Source organism: Xiphophorus maculatus, chromosome 20 (genome assembly GCF_002775205.1).
Source record: "Xiphophorus maculatus strain JP 163 A chromosome 20, X_maculatus-5.0-male, whole genome shotgun sequence".
NCBI classification, from domain to species: Eukaryota; Metazoa; Chordata; class Actinopteri; order Cyprinodontiformes; family Poeciliidae; genus Xiphophorus; species Xiphophorus maculatus.
The window spans coordinates 20,654,894-20,670,532 of record NC_036462.1 but is presented as its reverse complement, the minus strand read 5'-3'; the positions used below and the strand labels follow the sequence as shown (position 1 = coordinate 20,670,532).

Sequence of the window (15,639 nt, the reverse complement as noted above, 5' to 3'; positions counted from 1 at the left end):
AATGTATTCAATTTCTTAATTTCTTCTTTTACCCTCATGATTTAATTCATGCTGCAACATCAAATGCTATGCAAAAATCTTGAACACCCTTCATTTGGTCTTTAGGTATTCTCATATTTTTTATTCTAAAGTGAAGATAAAAAAAACTGCAGGGCATTTCAAAGCCAAAGTTTCTAATTCACACAATGCATGATTAAATATTGGTATTCTAAAAAATGGGGGAAAAAGAGGAAACTACAGAGTCAACTTGGTTAATTTAGAATTTTAATATTTAACAAAAAAACTTAAAGGGGAGACACACTTCTGAAAATAATTTTAGGAACACTGTAATTGAGGCATTTATAATTTCTAACCTACATAGAAGTAAAAACTATCTAATATACGATCTAATATAGTTACACACAATGTTTGATGAAACAAGAAATCAATCAGAATTTAAACTTCCTAAAATTCTGCTGTTTGTACAATTTAGCAAATACATTTCACTCGATTTATTTAAACACTGACAGTATGATTTGTAAGAAGTAGTTGTTAAACAATATTTTTATGATAATGTCTTTATTATTGCACAATCCTCAAGTCAGAGTTTACAAAGTGCTTTAAAAAGAAGACAATGAACTGATGTCTCTTGAGCAGTGACATGGAAAAGCTACTGAGGAACTAAGCCTCTCTTCTTGATGACATGTTCCATTGCAGTCCTCTCTGAGGTGTCCAAGTTGATCTTGTACTTGGCCAGGATCTTCAAGATGGGCCTCAGCCTCAGCCACCACTGGATCTTTGGAATACGGTGTCTGCAAAGGACAATGCTTATCAGTGAAAAAGTCTAAAGGCAAAAAAGAAAACATTTTAAAAAGGTCAAATAAATGTCCTTCAAAACTTATTTACATTTTGTCCTGTTATAACCACAATCTTGGATTTATTTTGGGGGGATTTAAATGAAGGACCAACACGAATAACTGAGATATGTTAGGGAAAGGTTACATGGTCCTGTCAAAATCAAAACCAACATACAACTGAGAATCTGTACAAAGACTTTGAAACTCTTCGTTGATTTTGACTACAATTGAGCAAATTTGCAATGAACAAAGTGAAGAAAGTTCAGTTTTCATAATTCAAAACGATTGCCGTTGTAACTGAACCAAAAGGTTCTTTAACAAGGTAAGTGAAGTAGAATTGTTGAACAAATGTTCATGTCACAGTTTTCAAGCTTTACTTTGTAAAAAGATTTGAGAAGGCATACATTTCTTCCACTTTACAGTGACACCCTACTTTCTGATTGTCTGTTAGGGAAGATTGGAGTAAAATATGTTGTAATTTATGCTTGTAAAATCAAAAATTTGATAAGTCCAAGGGGTTTTAATACAGGGTACTGTAAGTAACATTTCTAAGTTCTTACTCAATGTCAGTCTCAGTTCTTAGCTCTGCCAAAGGCTGGAACACCAATGCTCTTTTCCTCATTCCCAGCACACAGGCTGAGTCCTTAGAGTTGGCAAAGATGCGACCTGCAGGTTTAATTTATAAACAGTCATTATAGAGTTAAAAACAGCATACTTTATTAAAATTATAAACAAGAACACCAGATGTTTTATGTTTTCAAACACTCACCATGTCTGTAGCATTCCTTCAGCTTGTCAGTCAACCAAAGAACAGACTTGACTCCCATCTTTGTGCCAAAGTTCCTATCGAAAGGACTGGGGGTTCCACCCTAAGAAGAAAAAAAAAATGGTATCTTTCACGGTGGCTGTGCCAACTATGAGAAGTGGACCAACAAACAGAGAATCACAGAGTAACAAACCTGCTGCATATGACCAAGAACATTTTTTCTGCAGTCAAACACACCCTTCCCCTCCTCTGAATACAGGTTGAAGATGAAATCAGTCGTGTAGTTTGCGTTGCACTTCTCATTTCTGAAGCAAAAGTAGAAGTTTCAGACAAGACATAAACACCAACTAATAGCAGTGAATGTGAGCAGGATGAAAAAATTAGTGGTTTTATTTCCCACAAACCTCAGAATTAGCCCTCTCTTCACGGTTGTCTTCATCTTTTCCACTAGATGATCAACGTTCAGCTACAAACAAATCATCGATCAGACTGACAGAAATATCTGCCCATCTCTCACTGATGAATGCTATGATTTTGTTTCTTTTTATCTTTCGGTCATGAGAAGACATACAGACAGACCTCGAGGTCATGAATGTTGAACGGTTCCTCATAAATGTAGGCCGCATCTGCTCCAGATGCCAACCCAGCCATGGTTGCCAGGTAGCCACAGTATCCCCCCATGGTCTCAATAATGAACACTCTCCTCTTGGTGCCGGCAGCAGACTGCTTGATCCGGTCACATGTCTGCAGAACGTGAGCAACAATGAGTGAAAAAGACCTGATTGTTTATGGATTACTTCATGTTTCTACACAGTCAGATGTTTACCATAGTAATGGTGTTGAGGGCTGTGTCTGCGCCTATGCTGAAGTCAGATCCAGGGACATTATTGGAGACGGTAGCAGGAACAACGACGAGGGGAATGCACAGTTCCTCGTACTTCTCTCTAGCTTCCACCATCTCTAGACCTCCCAGGAATGCCTGTGAGGAGGAAAGCCATAACTCAAAAGGACATGCTTTTTTTTCAAGCATTTGCAGGATCCAAGTTTACAAACAGTCCTCAATGGCAAGAATTAAATTTTTATTGGGGGCTTTTACTGACGCATTTAAAACTTTCTTTTCTCATTACAGAATGGCTGTACATCTCCAGTGAGTTTAAAACGTGAATTCTTGCAGCCCAAATATGGTAAACTTATACAAATAGGTTCAAATATGACATATACATCCTCACTGATGTTTGGTTAAATATCCCACCGCAACTTATAGAGCAACAACACGCATTTTGTTACCACCAATTTCAGCTGATATTTGACATCTTTTCTCATCACAAATGGTGGAGCTCACTGTACACTATCCTTAAAAAGGCTGGGCTATATCAAGAAACAAAGCTATTTGAATAAGCTGATAAATACCAGCCAGAATTAAGCCATTACTTTATGACTACAAGAAACATGCAGTTTCCTAAGGGACATTAAACCAGTGGTTACTTGGAGAGACACAAATTTATATTAAACTGTGTGCAGAATTTTGACCCTGTAGCGGTAAGAGAAAATCAGCAACAATTTCAAACTTGTCCATGCTTAATGTATTAACCTTTTAAACTTTTGACTGATTTTGTTGCTGAAGTCAAATGGACTTTGTAGTATTTTAAAACTGAAGCAGAGTCAAAAGTGTCTCACCTCAAAGCCTCCGATAATGACAATACCATGGATGTTGAACTTTGTGATATTCAGACTGATCTCCTCCAGATGCTGCTTAGGCAGTGTCCTTCATAACAAAAATAATGAACATCACATCATGTCAGTACAGATTTAGATTTTCATTAAGGCAACCAGTATTCAATGAAATATTAAAGAATCTGTTGAAGCCCAGATCTTCTTGAACTGGCTCACCTCTTGGTGCCAAGCATGGAACCACCCTTTCCAGTCCATCCTGCCACTCCAGACCAACCAATTGGCTCAATCTGTACATGCAGTCAGAACATTTTGTCCCATTATAAGTTCAGTTCTTGATGATAAAACAAGATTATGTCCCAATAGTCAATTTTTATTCATAGGGACAGTGCTCAACATGTGTCATTTACAGCCTGATCTAATACATTACCAGCCCATGTGCCAAGCCATCAAAGCCTTCATGCACCGCCAGCATCTGGTGGCCCTGAAGCAGCCCAATCCTGACAGCTGCACGTACTGCAGCATTCATTCCTGCACATGGAGCGCCGATGTTCAGTATGGCAATGTTGATATTGCTCTGAAATTATATGTGTATATATATATATATATATACATATATATATAAAAAAATAACCCTCATCAGAAGAATTTTGGAAAATTTCCACTAAATCTAAACATGGTTGTAAAGGAGTAGTTTCTAACCTTTGTCTCTGGAGGATTCACATGGGCAAGCATTTTATACGTGTTCCAGTTGTTCTCAAAGCTCCTGTTATTAGAAAAGCAAAAGTGAACATTCATTTGAAAACAAACACACTGGGTAGAAATTAAAATGAATATAGGTGCAGGCCTTACTTTCCTCTGAGCATCACCGCATCGTCATACCGTCCTTCAGCCATGGCTGTGGTGACATCTTTAGTCTGGTATGAAAAGCAAATACATAAGTTTTAATCAAAAAATTTGAAGTCAATCAAAACCTTTGCAAAAACATTTGAACTTTTTTATATTTTGTTTATCAAACTTTAATGTATTTTATTGGAATTTTATGTGATAAACCAATGCAAAGTAGTGCCTAAACATGAAATGAAAGGATAATTATACAATCTGAAAACTGTGGTGTGCGTTTGTACTTAGTTCCCTGAAGAATCACCTATTGTTGGAATTACAATAAAATTTAATTTTAGACATTTATCAGACATTGTCAGATAAATTTGGGCCTATACTTTGACTGGACCATTTCAACACATGCATATACTTGGATTTAAACCATTCCCCTGTAGCTCTGACTTTATTTAGATCAGTGATCTACTGGAAGATGAACCTCCATCCCAGTCTCAAGGGTTTTGCAAGTTTTAGCATTTTCTTTTCCACCTTCCCAGCTTTTCTGTTCCTTCTAAAAAAACATCAACTGAGAATAATGGTGCCACCACTGTTTTAACACTGACTAACATAAACATACATTCCAATAAAATACATAGAGTGACAAAATTACAAACAACTGAATTTACTGTCTTTTCAAGTCACTGCAGAATCACAGTTTTTACCTAATGAACACTTGACAGACTTAATGTTCGTGAATGTGTCGTCATGCTGACTTACCACTTGCACACATTCCATAAGAGGCAGCCTGACAGCCATGTTTCCAGACAGGCTGACCACACAGGCAGGAGTATCTGGTGTGGCTTCCAGCAGAGCCATGACAGCCTCCACACCCATCCTGCTTGCCTGGGTTATAATAAAAACAAGAGAGGCTCTAACATAATCAATAAATCTTATAAAAATGACTAAGATAAACAGGTTTATTGAGGCATTACCAGGATCCTGTCAAAAGCGGAGGGGGTTCCTCCTCTTTGCACATGGCCCAGGATGGTGGTTCGGGTGTCGAAACCCAGCTGCTTTGACACCAGCTTGAAAAAGATATTGTTTATGAGAAAACTTCCTGGCATAGTTTGTGCTTATTTCCTAGTATTCTGGTGCACTGACCTGTTTGACTAGGTCACAGGTGATTGGTTTTCCTTTGCGATCTATTGCTCCCTCTGCAACAATGATGATATTCAAACGGGAACCACGACATCTTTGCTACAATAGGGCAGGTAAAGATTTAGGGCAGAAGCCAAATTAAACATAAATGTGACACTGAAGAGCAGGAAATTTACATCTGTAAGTCTTCTACACAGATGTTCCTCCCATCCTTCATCTGGAGGCATCTCTGGAATGAAGACCCAGTCGGCACCACATGCCAGAGCAGTCACCAAGGCAAGGTAGCTGTACACAATAAAATGTTATTGCAACATGGAATTACAATACACAGAAACAGCCATTTAAAGCTTTACTCTGACTGTACATGTGGGAAACTTTGAAGAATAGCTATTTCTCTCTAGGTGTTTCCTGATCTACACATCTGCTTCAGTTGAAAGGCATGTTCTGGTGCTTCCTATTCTAAAGAATTTATGGGCCCGTACGTCAACAGGGAGTTTACTAATTATTAGTTTAAAAATGCTTTAATTAGATGATTTTAGTACAGAAATGTGCTTTGATCTAATCCATTCCATTGTTGCACCGACTGCATTTTATTATTATTGTCCTGCTGGAAGGTGAAACTCCTCTTCGATCTTTGACAGTCTTGCACAGGTTTTCTTCCAGGTTTGGCTTGTTTTTACCTCCATCCATCGTCCCATCAGCTCAGATCAGCTTTGTTGTTCCCAGTACGATCAAGGTGATTAGAAGTGTTTTTTTCTTTCACGTAATATGTTTTCATGCAGTTTAAAAATATCTAATTTTGCTCTCATCTGAGCACCGGGTTTGCTGTTGCTCTCACTGATTCTGGATAAATACAAATGGGATTTCTCATGGCTTTCTCTCAGCAAGGGTTTCCTTATTTTCGCACATCTATAAAGCTCAGATTTGTGGATTGCACCAATACTACTTATCCTGTCAACAGATTCTCGCAATTATGAATCTCTGCAGCTCTTCCAGAGTTACTGCAGGTCTCCTGCTGCTTCTGTGATTACGGCTTCTTGAAAAACCAAACCTTGTTTGCCATAGACTTAGTTTGCCATATTTTTTCCATTTTGCAAAGATGGGTGGAACAGTGCTCTGTAAAGCATTCAAGGCAACCTAAATGTCTCCATGTCTTTCTCTCTGGTCTGTCTGCTCTGTTCCTTGGTCTCCATGATGCTGCTTGTTCACACATGCTCTCTGACAACTGAGGTCTTCAAAGAACAGCTTCCACTTCAAACGTATGCACAACCTTGTGTTGGTCTACCATGTAAAATGTTTACAGAGAAGGATTTAGGGCCACTTTTCTCTTCTGAGATTAAAGTCAGAATTTGTTTTATTTTTTTATTTTACTGCTCCTAATCCTCTTCCATAAAAGTTAGATATGTGGTTGTTATATGAAACTTTATTCCAATTCTTCCAAAACACACATAAAATCTGTACTCACCCACAGTGCCTACCCATTACCTCCAAGATGAAGGTCCTCTGGTGACTGCACACAGAAGCACTTATTGTCAAAAGCCTGCAAACGTTTCACCTGCTGCTTCTGTCTTTGAACATTTTAAAACCTACATGCTTACCTCTGTGCCGTGGTTGTGATGGCATCTACTATTTCAATAATGCGATGCAGGGCGCTGTCAGTGCCAATGGTCATATCAGTTCCACAGAAGTCATTGTCGATGGAGCCCACCATGCCGACAATGTTGAGATGGGAGGAGTTATTTGCTTCATTTGCTGTGATTTTTCCTGAAACCGGATTCAAACATCTTTTTTTTTTTAAAAAATGCTTATATAGCATATTTATACTGATCATTTATTAGAAATCTTGCATTCATATTGTGCACTGTAAAACATTTGAGCCACATTTAGTTGTGTCTACTGTCTCCTACTCTTTTAGTCAAATAAATTTAGCAAGTTTTAGATTTTGAACTTAAACGTGTGAATTTGTGAAAGACAAACTTAGTAAGTTGTTTTAACTTGTTATTAATTTTGTCAAACCTCCAAGAGTTGAACAAACTTGAGATTTTAGGTTAACAATTTAAAAACTGGAAGAAGAAAAAGAGAGGAGTTCCAGAATGCTTAGCGGCTTGTTTTTATAACCTTGTTTTGCACCTTGAGTGAGATGGAAGTGTGTTACATTGGTCTGATTCTTGAGTGTTTTTCAGGCAAAAGGTCATTTAGTACAATTTAGTACTAAATTTACATTTAGTACAATTTTCAGTTTGTAAAGCTTGAGGATAATGTCCTGTTCATGCTAAATGTTTCTGAACAAAATTCATTTTGATGGTTAATAAAATTCATTATCAGATCAGAAATTTTGTTCATGCAATTTGAAACAAGAATTAAAATTATTCTAAAGTAAAATAAGTAGTTATTTTAACTTGATATAGTAACACGTAACAGAAAAATGTGGGCTCTTTAACTGGGTGAGGACAGTATTTTCTTGCATATTGTGAAATAGTTATTTGGTTTAAATTGCAGCACTAAGTTAAAACTCACAAGTCAAGATTAATGAACCTAATAAACAATTTTTAGACACTTGTTTCTTGTTGTTAAATCAACTTTTCAAACTTTAAGTTCTGAATTAAAACCAAAAGATTTTTCTTTCTCACTTAAATTGCATTTTCAAGGCAGCAGGCGGACTTTCATTTTAAACTTAAACCACCTTCAAATGTTTTACAGTGTGCAGCTCTTTGAAGGTGGATCTCACCTGCTTTAACCAGGTCAGCTAGCAGGTCTTTCCACTCCGTCCTGAACTGGTTGGCACCTGTGAGACTGCCGTCACCTCCGATAACACACAAGTTGGTGATGCCCAGCTTGACTAAGTTACAGGCTGCCTTGGTGCGCCCCTCCTTGGTGCGGAAGTCCTGACAGCGGGCGCTACCGATCACAGTCCCACCCTGATGTCCGATGAGGAGAAAGGATTTCAGTCTCGAACGTGAAGGACACAGCTTGGGTGGCAGAATTTGAAACCTTCACACATGTGTCGCAGACGTGTTGCTTTCTAATGAACCTTGGCATTTAACTGACTATTTGACCTTCAACGCTGCACCATAGAGAGTAAAGGCTGGACTGCTAGTACATGTGAGAGACTATATATAGTGCACATATTATCATTGCCTGCGTGTGTTTGAACTCACCAGCTGCAGCATCATTGACACACTTTCCCAGGTAGCTGGGCGGATATTGTCTCCCCCGTCAACCAGGCCCTGGTAACCCTGGTAACAACAAGATGTCACCATACAACAGAAAATTACCCCTTTAAAGATAATACTTGCAGTGAAGCAACTTCATGTTTGTCACATTCTTTTATTTTCGCCGCTGCTTTAGTCCTACTAACATTCCTGTAAGTGTCATGAAGTGCGGTGTGTTGAGGTGGTGAGGAAGACGCAGCGGACCCAGGTAAGATGAAAAATGATGTTTTAATGATGAAGCACAGTCCAAACAACGAGTAGCAGGCACACGGAAACACTGAGGACGACTAGACTGGACATTGACGTAACATTGACGAGGACCCGACCAAGAACAGACACACAGGTGACACTAAATACACTGGGGGTAATCAGGGAGACGAGACACACCTGGGAACAATCAAGGGGAGGACAGAACAACGAAGAGACTCAAGGACACAGAAACTCAAAATAAACATAGAAAAACACAGATCCTGACAGTAAGAAAGATTGAACAATTGAAGTAATGCTGTTGAATAATAATACATTAAAAAACGTGATTGTTTTTCTCCGTTTTCATAAAAGTAGAACACTTATAATAATTGATTATTTATCTATTTTAATTCGTTCAGGTTATATAATTTACTGTGGTAATGGATAAAAGTGGTACCAACCTCATGGACAAAGTACACCTTGGCTCCAGTGTACAGCCCCACTCGAACGGTGGCTCTCACAGCCGCATTCATTCCTGCATGAACAGAGTGCGGATCTTGATTTGCACCATCCTCGTAACTGGACTTTTTTTTTTTTTTTTAATAAATTTGGGGACATTGAATTATTTTGGGTGAATTCAATATGCACAGTGTTTTGTAAAAGGATTCAGCTCATATAGGGTATCTCTACCAGTTTGCCCATTCTTTTTTGCAAAACAGCTCAAGTTCAGTCCGATTAGATGGAGAGCACCTGTGAACATCAATTTTCAACTCTGTTTCATAATTCTTGGTTGGATTTGGGTCTGAACTTTGACTGGGCCATTTCAACACCTAAACTACTCAATTGTAACTCTAGCTGGATGGTTGTTGTTATTGAAGCAGAACTTCTGCCCCAGTCTCAAGTTTTTTGCAACTTCTAACATATTTTCTTTATTAAACTCTGACTATTGCATTACAGAAAGTATTCCCAGAATGCTGCTGCTACTACTATTCTTGACCAAGGAGAAGAAGCGTTCAGGATGATGTGCTTTGTTAGTTCTTCCCCACATGTCATGTTTTGGAAATAGGCTAAAAAGATAAATATTGATCTCATTAGACCTTCTTTAACATCTGTCAGTTTCACACATGGCTTATAGAAAACTGCAAAAGGGGATTCTTATAACTTTTCAACAATGGATTTATCTTTTTCCACTGTTTCATAAAAAGATCTGTGGAATGCATAACTAGATGTCCTGTCAACAGATTCTCACACCTGAGCTATAGATCTCCAGATCAGCAGCTCCTCCAGAGTTGGGGTTTACACTCCAGCCAGAAGTGACCCAATTCCGAATTTCTTTTCTTTTCTTTTTTGCCTTATTGTGACCTGTATTTAATATTTTCATCACAGTCTGAACAACACAGGTCGGGTTTTTTTTCGATTGCTAAAATGCGATCTGACGCCTGGTCAGGTTGTATTCCTGGTACCTGGTCGCATTCATCGACCTGAACGTCATTGATACTCGATAAATGTCACTATTCTGCGTCCTGTGGGAAGAAAAACTACAACCATGGCGAACAATAATGAGGATTAAGTTGTTACTGTACTGGCTCTGCTTGGACAACAACTTCAAAATCGTAAGCTATGCTCCACCGTTAGCATCCATTTTTACTTCCGCAAACACTGAGCGCTACTTCTTCTTTATGGCTGTTGGGAAAACACTGAGCTCGCTCCATGTATGACGTTTTGCGCCCTCTACTGCGCATGCGGGACACTTTCAGCTCATTCGAGGTTCACGCTGGAGATCACATACAAATCGCATAAACGGCCACGCCAAAAAAAAAAATTTAAAAAAAAATTGATTTGACAAAAAAAAAAAATCGGAATTAGGTTACTTCAGGTTGCAATGTGAACGCAGCCTTACTGTGGTCCTCTTGGCTGCTTCTCATGATTTTCTTTCCCACCCATGCTATTTTCATTTTCAAACAATGGTCTGAGCAGAACAGAAAGATGTTCAAAACCTTTTTATTATCAAACTTTTAAACTGTTCCACAACCGTGTGTTGGTGAAGCCCAGGCAAAACACATTTTCCTTTGAAAGTTTAAGAGGTTTGAACACTATTGCACTGTAATTGGATTCCTCTTACTATCATTGTTAAATAGAATATCCATTAGTGTGTATCATCCCCACGTAACTTGATAAAAAAACCCTGTCATTAAGTGCAAACTTTAATTTCACCTTTAGATCCTCACGTTTACAGTTTTCTTTCAGCTTGCATGTTAAGTTGTGAGTTTTCTGAGTCTGAATGTTGAGTCATTCGAGTGTTAAATAATTTCAGAAATGCTATTTTTGGCTCCTATGAAAAACGTGTGAATTCGAAACATCAGATGAAAGCCACAAGTGCGACATGGCAGTTAATACCACAACAAGACAGTGTGAACCTCACTGCGGTCGTTTGATTGAGGGGTTACTTAAAGGACAAGCTGCGGATAGATTAACCTAAAGGGTGCCAAAAGCATATCCTCTTACAGTGTAAAAGGAAAGAGGTATAGGAAGAAAGAGCAGTACTGCTTTCTTCACATGCCTCATTAATGTACACATAGGAAGAAAAGGTCATGTTTCTAAAATTAGCAGTTGTAATTGTTGCATTCCTTGAAAGAAATGAGGATTATTTTACATGCATATTAAAAGACAAAAGTTGTGGTGAAATCAATGTGTAGTTTTGGTTTTGCATTTGAGATTGTGTCCAATGTTTGAGAAAGTTCACATGGTAAACCGAAGAGAGAAATCTCAGGCTCTCACATGCTGACACTTCAGCTGTGTGGGGTCACTGGCAAACCTTTTAAAGGTCACTTTGGACATATTCCTCATCAAGTTAAAGGTCAGAATATCGTCTGCTATTCTCTTTCCTTCTGGCAAATCATGTCTCCCTTTTACCTTACTGAGTTTTATGACAGCTAGGAGAAATTACAGAGCATAATCCATATTTAAAAAATACAGGATTTGACGGGGAGAATTAAATGTTTGAACATGGTAGTGTGTTTAAAATAATTTCTGTTTACTAATGAAGCATCAAAAATAGTCTAGGAAGTGAATGGCAGATTAAAAATAGTCCTGTGTGAGCAGAGAACAGCTAGCCTGACCACAAGTAGCAATGTCATTGATATTAAAGAGTTGAAAAAAATAGTATTTTTTTAATATTAACTTAAGCAGATCCTCCAAGTCCTTGCTTTGCACAATTGTACATTCTGGAAAGCCTGCACTTACCCTGAGCATCGCCTCCAGAAGTCAACACTGCAATCGCCCGACCCTCACCCATCTTAGTGGGGTCGGTTTTAACGGGTTGCGCCATTGTTCTGGTTCTGGTCCTGGTCCTGGTCCTGGTCCTGGGACTGAAGCTGGCTGACAGAAAGAGGCCCTGAGTGTAAAAATCTCTGCTGCCCTGCTGGACTCTGAAGAGCTCAAGGTGCCTCTGCAGTAACCCAGTCTGCCTGGTATGAAAAGTGAGCGCAGTTGCAAAAGTGCCCAGCTTAGCTACTCTATTGGCAGCCATGTAGGCACACATAGTTGTGACGGATTTAGACACAAACACACACATACAGTACAGTACACACAACTAGTCAGAAATATTTAACACCCTCACCCTTTAATATTAAACTAAAACTGATTTTATCATTTTGAGATGCTTGTTATTAAAAAAATATATATATTTACCTTTCAGAAATTAAAACGTAAAACCAGCCACATTTTTTCAATGGTAGAGTATGCACTTGTATTGTCTTTAATCAGTACTGGTCATTTTGGCTTTAAACCTTGTAGTACTTTGAATTTGCACTCAATGTTTTCGAGCATGAAAAATACGACTCTTCGTACTCACAGTGTGTTAGGTCACACCTGTCTTGTGGACATTTTGTACCCACTACTTTGAAAACAGGTTTTCTATATTCTTTACATGGTGTGCTGTAAGGACATATGGCTATAAGACGTCAGTGAGTATTATCTATCAGCAGGAGGTTAGTAAGAGTTATTTTTGGTTTGATCAGCAGTACCAGTCAAATGTCCCAAATTGTTAATCAATTTATATTTCATTTTCATATGTAATGTTATATTTCCTTCCTGTACTTCTTTTTATTTATAAGTTTATTGTAATTTTTTTAACGGCCATGTTGAATATTTTTTTGCCATTAAAATTCATTTTATTTTATCAATACTTTGCAAAATAACTTATGCCAATTTAGTTTTCCTTTTATTCCCTTTAATGCCGACAGGAACTTTTTCTACTGAAAGCTAAAATAGCAATCTATGAGTATTTCCAGGAGTTTTAAGATTATTTATTCCCATATTTTATAAAGAATTAGATACCAAGAGAAATGTACGGCTGTTTAATGTGTAGGTATAAAGGAAGTTGGCTTATTTCTCCCATGTTTTTCTTGAAAAACAGATTTTAGTCTTCAGACTTCATAAATCTACAGCTTTTTCTTCCAGACTAGGCTTGAATATGAATGAAATTTTATACCTTCTTCCAGAAATTTTACTAATCAGAAGACACATTTTTAAACACGCATTTGTTTAAGAGCTTGATTGCAAATGGACAATTAAAATTCAGAGATCCCAGATACAGATAATGTGTAAGTGGTACTGATAGAGCAAGACGCTGTAATGAGCTCCAGACTAGTAAGAACTTAAAAACTTGTCTTAAAATCTGCAGCTGCAGATACCTTTATGGTTGCCCAGTTTATGTTTTTAAGATTTAATTACATATTGTCTACATCAACAATCCTTAAGATAATTTTTAACCACAATTTGTGTTTTGCAAAATGATTTATACCCATTAAGCCTTTTTTCATTTGTCACATTACATAAAATAGTAGAATTGTACTGGAAAAGATAATAATAATTTTAAAAAATTAATAAAGTATGAAATATACTTGGCATTTATACACTACACATTGTAGAACTACCTCTTGGTGTAATTACTGCTGCAAGATCTTTTAACAGGGTTAGGTCTCTGCAGTCTTTGCACATTTGAAAGCTGATTTTTTCTTTTAACCAAAATACATCAAGTTAGGTCATATTTGATGGACATTATCTACTTATTCTGACTGGGTCTTTCTAACTCATAAAACTGCATTTATCTAAGTCATTTAGTTCTAGTTGAATGTTTAGTGTTGTTGTCCTGCTGGAAAGTGAACCTCTGCCTCGTTTGCAGTCTTTTGCTGCATATAAATTTATTTTATTCCAGGACAATCTTACGTTTTGCTCCATCCATTTCCCCATCAACTCTTATAAACTTCTTTGTTCCACTTGAAAGAAAGCAGCCACCTAGCATGGTGACCATCATCACCATGTTTCACTGCAGAGATGGTGTTTTCAGGGTCTTAGTTTCATTCACAGTAGACATTTTGAATGACAGACAAGAAGCTTGGTCTCATCTGATAAAAGAACTTTCTTCTGTGTGTTTGTTGTCGCCTACAAAAAGTTCTACTGATTGTTTCTTTCAGTAATGATTTTCTTCTTGTCACTCTGCCATAAAGATCAAATTTGTGGAGTGCACATAGTTGTGCTGTCAACAGATTCCTCCCTGTGGAGTTGTGGACTTGTGCAGGTCCTCCACAATTACCTCTTGGCTGCTTTTGGGATTAATGCTCCCCTTGCTTTGCTCAGCCTGTCAGTTCAGGTAGACGGTTGAGTCTCGGTAGGTTTGCATTTGTGCCACTGTCCTTCCATTTTCAAATGACAGAACTGTGCTCTGTAAGATATTTAAATATGGCTGCAATGTGACAAAATGTGAAAAAGTTAAAGGGATTTCAATTATTTTACAATGCAAAACATGTTAATTAATTTTTCATCAATGATGATTGCCTGTGTTGGCTACTCCCCAAAGTTTAGCAGCTGTTAGCATACACTCACCTACACGTTTCATAACAAAACTGAAAGTCTTTCTTTCTTACCACCACTGCCTCCTGAATCACAACCCGAGTTTCTCTCACCTACACATTTAGCTGCAGAGTCATCTCCACCTGGACAGGTAGAATGAAACAGATTAACTCAGGCTGCAGAGGAATCTTCATACTTTGCTGTAAAATCATCTCACATGATAAACCTTCTCTACGAATGACGAATTGCTCCAGCATATTTCTCCTCTTTTATCCACTTTGTTTATTAGAAACATTTCCCCTTCAGTGAGTAAAATCCTATATCTGTACATTACAGACATGCCTACTCCCACTGGTCTTATCTTGATAGAAACAGATGGTGGAACGTTGGCTGCTTTAGATTTTGTGTGAAAGCAAAAAACAGATGGAAATATGTTTGTTTTGTTTAGCCTCATCAGAAAAAAAGTCTTCCCTTGAGTTCACTTTGTTAGATAGGGCTAGGTCACAACAAGGGCAATGGATATTTGACATTGATGGCTCCTACACACAAAGTCTGTAATTTACATTTGACTTTAATAGGTTTACATACAAGAAGTTAACCAAAGAGAATGTCAGCTAGTTTCTGTTAGTTTGTAATGTTCTTATTTTCCACTGGATACGTTGTTAATTATAGCGTGATACGTTGTATAAGTAATGAGATTCAGCATGGTGCTATAGATCATATTAAGTCTGTGCATGTATTAATTAAAACAGTCCATTCATTGAGAACAACCTGATCATCACTATCTAATACAATTTGCAACTAAAACACTACAATGTCAAAGCATACATGATGCGCAACTATTTAAATGCAACATGTCACATGAATAAAGTTAAAATAAAACTGCAGTTTGGTGGGGTCAATGTGATGGAGAGTTCATTGGACTTTGTGAAAATATTCACACCACTTGAACTTTTTCACATTTTGTCACATTGCAAACACAAACCTCAAAATATTCCACAAGGATTTTACATGACAGGCCAACACATAATTTGATGCTTTTCCTCTGGAAGCTGGTTAGAGTTTACGTAAATACAGAGCAACCCTGGAAAACTCTCAAAGGCTCCAAAAAAAACTGGAGAGCGATGGAAATTCA

At 37.7% G+C, this 15,639-nt stretch overlaps 1 protein-coding gene across 1 annotated transcript; it reads right to left on the bottom strand.

Annotated features, from left to right (window-relative positions):
* Positions 1-253: 253 nt before the first annotated feature.
* LOC102231764 (ATP-dependent 6-phosphofructokinase, muscle type-like) lies at positions 254-12,118 on the bottom strand. Its single transcript, XM_005799910.3, has 22 exons — positions 11,895-12,118; positions 9,113-9,186; positions 8,409-8,486; positions 7,979-8,168; positions 6,849-7,014; positions 6,716-6,760; positions 5,427-5,535; positions 5,254-5,349; positions 5,085-5,177; positions 4,870-4,995; positions 4,126-4,190; positions 3,976-4,039; positions 3,704-3,850; positions 3,493-3,563; positions 3,280-3,367; positions 2,429-2,581; positions 2,182-2,346; positions 2,007-2,068; positions 1,796-1,907; positions 1,606-1,705; positions 1,397-1,502; positions 254-791 (listed from the first exon to the last, which is right to left on the bottom strand). The coding sequence occupies exons 1-22, from the start codon at positions 11,977-11,979 to the stop codon at positions 650-652; spliced, it is 2,337 nt and encodes a 778-aa protein (XP_005799967.2). The 5' UTR covers positions 11,980-12,118; the 3' UTR covers positions 254-649.
* Between the last annotated feature and the right edge of the window lie 3,521 nt (positions 12,119-15,639).

Excerpts from the sequence above, each read along its gene's own strand:
- LOC102231764 (XM_005799910.3), bottom strand. The coding sequence starts at position 11,979 with ATGGCGCAACCCGTTAAAACCGACCCCACTAAGATGGGTGAGGGTCGG. Across the intron at positions 3,564-3,703 it reads ATGGCTTGGCACATGGGCTG|ATTGAGCCAATTGGTTGGTC; the intron begins GTAATGTATTAG and ends CTGCATGTACAG. Across the intron at positions 1,503-1,605 it reads GAAGGAATGCTACAGACATG|GTCGCATCTTTGCCAACTCT; the intron begins GTGAGTGTTTGA and ends TTAAACCTGCAG.